The sequence below is a fragment of the Trichechus manatus genome, unplaced genomic scaffold, assembly GCF_000243295.1.
Source record: "Trichechus manatus latirostris isolate Lorelei unplaced genomic scaffold, TriManLat1.0 scaffold00092, whole genome shotgun sequence".
Taxonomy (NCBI): domain Eukaryota; kingdom Metazoa; phylum Chordata; class Mammalia; order Sirenia; family Trichechidae; genus Trichechus; species Trichechus manatus.
This window is the reverse complement of record NW_004444028.1, coordinates 984,418-988,197: the sequence shown is the minus strand read 5'-3', so window position 1 is coordinate 988,197 and position 3,780 is coordinate 984,418. Positions and strand designations below refer to the sequence as shown.

Below are 3,780 nucleotides of genomic sequence, written 5' to 3'. Positions count from 1 at the left end.
CAGGCGTCGGTGGCTGCGCAGCGCCGCTTCCAAGTTGCGCACGGCGCTCTCGTAGTCCCCGCTGTAGTAGGCGGCTACGCCGCTGGCGTAGAGCAGGTCGAAGGGTTGCAAAGGCCCGGGCTCGGGCTCCAGCTCCGCGCGCGGGCTGTCCGGGGGGCCGCCCCACAGCGGCGGCGTGAGCAGCAGCGGCAGGAGCAGCGGCGCCCACATGCGCTCCCGCATCCTCCGCCGCGGAGAGGCGCGGAACGGCCACACTCTGAGACGGCACCGGGGCACCTCACTTTCAGGCCCCCCTCTCCCACCTCCGTGGGCGATTGTGCCGGCCTTCCCGCGGTCTGCCTGCCCTGCGAGCCCCCGGTGACCGCTGGCGCTCGGCAGGCTGAGTGGCAGAGGCCCTGCCCGACCGACCGCTCTTAAAGGGACGCCCACTGCTCACACGCTCCTCCTGCTGCCGAGCCTTTCCGCGAGCAGGCACTCAGCGCGCGCCCTGCAGGCTCCGGGGCTGCCAGGGGCGGCAGACCAAAGCGCCAGCCAGAGAGCGAGCGCCGCCGCGTGAGGTCAATGGAGGAACTTCACACGTGGGGTCCCTTCTAGATTGCAGAGCCAGAAACAACGCAAACCCGTTGCCATCCAGTCGATTGCAACTCTGAGCGACCCGATTGCAACTCTGAGCGACCCTATAGAACAGAGTAGAACTGCCCCATAGGGTTTTCAAGAAGCAGCTGGTGGATTGGAACTGCCAACCTTTTGGCTAGCAGCCGAGCTCTTAAGTAGTAGGTTGCAGAAGCGGATACTATTACCCTCTTGTTGTTAAGTGCCTTGGAGTGGATTCAGATTCACAGAAACCGTATGTACAACAGAATGAAACACTGGCCCTGCGCTATCCTCACAATCTTCTGTTATGTTTGCACTTGTTGCAGCCGCTGTCGAATCCATCTCGTTGAGGGTTTTCCTCTTTTTTGCTGACCCTCTACCTTACCAAGTATGATGTCCTTTCCAGGGACTGGTCCCTCCTGATAACATGTCCAAAGTATATGAGATGTAGTTTCGCCATCCTTGCTTCTAAGGAGCATTCTGGCTGTACTTCTTCCAAGATAGACTTGGTTCTTCTAGCAGTCCATGGTAGATTCAATATTCTTCACCAACACCATAATTCAAAGGCATCAGTTATGGTTTGTTTTTTTTCTCTTCAGTCTTGCTTATTAGTTGTCCAGTTTTCACATGCATATGGGGCAATTGAAAATACCATGGCTTGGGTCAGGCACACTTTAGTCCTCAACACTTGAAAGAGATCTTTTGCTGCCGATTTGCGCAATGCAATGCATCTTTCGATTTTTTTTGACTGCTGCTTCCATGGGCGTTGATTGTGGATCCAAGTAAAATGAAATCCTTGACAACTTCAATCTTTTCTCCGTTTATCATGATGTTGCTTTTTGGTCCAGTTGTGAGGAGTTTTGCTGTTCTTTATGTTGAGGTGTAATCCATACTGAAGGCTTGGTCTTTGATCTTCCTCAGTAAGTGCTTCAAGCCCTCTTCACTTTCGACAAGCAAGGTTGTGTCATCTGCATATCACAGGTTGTTAATGAGTCTTTCTCCAATCCTGATGTTGCATTCTTCTTCATAAAGTCCAGCTTCTCAGATTATTTGCTTAGTATACAGATTGAATAAGTGTGGGGAAAGGATACAGCCCTGATGCACACCTTTCCTGATTTAAAACCACTCCGTATCCCCTTGTTCTATTTGAATGACTGCCTCTTGGTCTATGTACAGGCCTTCTTATTAGAGATGAAGAAAAGCTGGCTGAGTAAAGTTAGGGCACCAGTCATTTTCTGAAACTTGGACATGACTTCACAGTTTCCAGAGTTCTCTCACCTCTGTTGGCTCCTTGAAGCTTCATCTGAGGCTGTGAGGAAACACTGCAGAACCTATCGGTCAACCTACAGATGTTTGAGAAGAAAAGTAACTTGCTCAAGTTTATAGAGCTGAGAAACGGCAAAAGAAAGACTCAACCTTGGGCCTTCGGATTCAAAGTTTACTGCTCCTTCACTTGCGGAGGGTCTCATCCTACTTTGTGAGGGTATATACATTGACTTGTTGCATGGAGCAGGGGAGAAACGATAGCCTGCCTTTCTGTGCCCGATACCTGTTGCCGTCATAGCAACCCTATAGGACAGAGTAGAGCTGCCCCATAGAGTTTCCAAGGAGCGGCTGGTGGATTCAAACTGCTGACCTTTTGGTTAGCAGCTGTAGCTCTTAACCACTGCACCACCAGAGCTGCAGTTCTTTCTGTGCAGAGGATAGTATTACAAGACTCAGAGAATTGCTCAAGGAAGGATAATCTGTACTTTGTTTCTGGTTCTGTCAGTTTATCAATCATGTGGCCTTGTGCAACTGAGCCCCAGATTCCTCATCTCCTACAACTGCCAAATGCTATAAAACCTCAAATGGTATTCAGATACAAATTCTTATTTTAAGAGTTGAACAAAGAGGCAGTTTAATGAATGCAATATCCTCAGGACTTCAGCAATGAGCATTAGTCTTAGAATGGGAAAGCTGACAGAAATGGTTGCCAGTCCCCAAGGGGCTAGCTAAAGGCTTTCCTGTTCATCTGCTTCTCTTGCTTCTCCTCCTTAATAAACACCTTCTGAGCCAAGGTATGCTCCTTCTTACTGTTCCTTGGCTCCACAGTCATATAGAGATGCCTGTGAGCTTATGCAGTAGCCTCTTTAACTCCAGGCTGCCTCCTGGAGGCATTCCTGTGGTCTTCTGCGCCTGTGGGAATTTCACCAAAGTCTCCTGGGCCGCTGGTTTGGTGAGCGGGAGAGAAGGGCAATGAGAAAGAACCACATGTATGATCTACTTGATAAGAATTTCCCAAAGAAGGCTTTCATATAGAATCACCACTATGCTGGGAGGTTGACAAAGTTTCATGCTCATTTCTTCATTTATTTTGTTGGATTTGACCACTCTGGCCATAAACATAAGGGACACTGAAGAACCATACTTTATTATTTTTCTTCACCAAATTTCACTCATTTGGTTCATCCCACTGATGGAAAAATTCCAGTTCGAAGCTGAGTGAATGCCTTGGATGTTCAGTGTTCCCGAATTTGCACTTGGGTCATCTGTCCAGGCTTTTCCTCCAGGGATTGTCTCTGTTTCCAGATAAAGACTCTGGAGTCCGGAGTTTTCAATCCACTTGTGAGGGTTTACAAAGTCCTGCTTTGGTCCAAGTGCCAACATGGTGTAATGTAGACAATGTCTAAATTTTATGACTTTGTCCCATCATTTAATGTACATCAATTAAATTAAGATCTTTGGAGGTCTACTATCACGGTAGGTATTCTGAGGGGAAGGGGAGATGAATAAACTAGGGTTTTTGTCTTTGGGGAGCTCACAACAAGAGGGGCAACCATGATATACAGGACCATAATGTAAGACAGAATGTGGTACATGTTGGATTAAATTTAGATTTGAAGTGCTACAGGAAGTCAGAGGTTACAAAAATTGTTCTGGCTGCAAGGATCTAGGAAAACTTAGAGAAAAAATTGACATTGGCATGGAGTCAACAACCTACAGGCTATAGCCACACCAATTTTGAAAACTTTCAAACCCTCTGCATATCTTACTTACCTTATTTCCTTCTGTACAGCCTCTATTTGACTTTAGAGAAACAGTCCAGCTCACACCTGAAATTTGCCTGAACATTAGAATCCCCTGAGGGCCTAAAAATACTGAAATCTGGCTCCTACTCAGAGAGATTCTGATTTATTGACCTGA

General features: G+C 47.6%; 1 protein-coding gene across 2 annotated transcripts in view; it reads right to left on the bottom strand.

Moving 5' to 3' along the window:
* The window catches only part of P3H2 (prolyl 3-hydroxylase 2), a 177,114-nt gene extending 176,892 nt beyond the window's left edge, over positions 1 to 222 (bottom strand). For both annotated transcript variants that reach the window (XM_023736769.1, XM_023736770.1), the window contains exon 1: positions 2 to 222. In XM_023736769.1, the coding sequence (XP_023592537.1) occupies positions 2 to 222 (221 nt within the window). The remainder of the gene's footprint in view (position 1) is intronic.
* Positions 223 to 3,780: the final 3,558 nt, after the last annotated feature.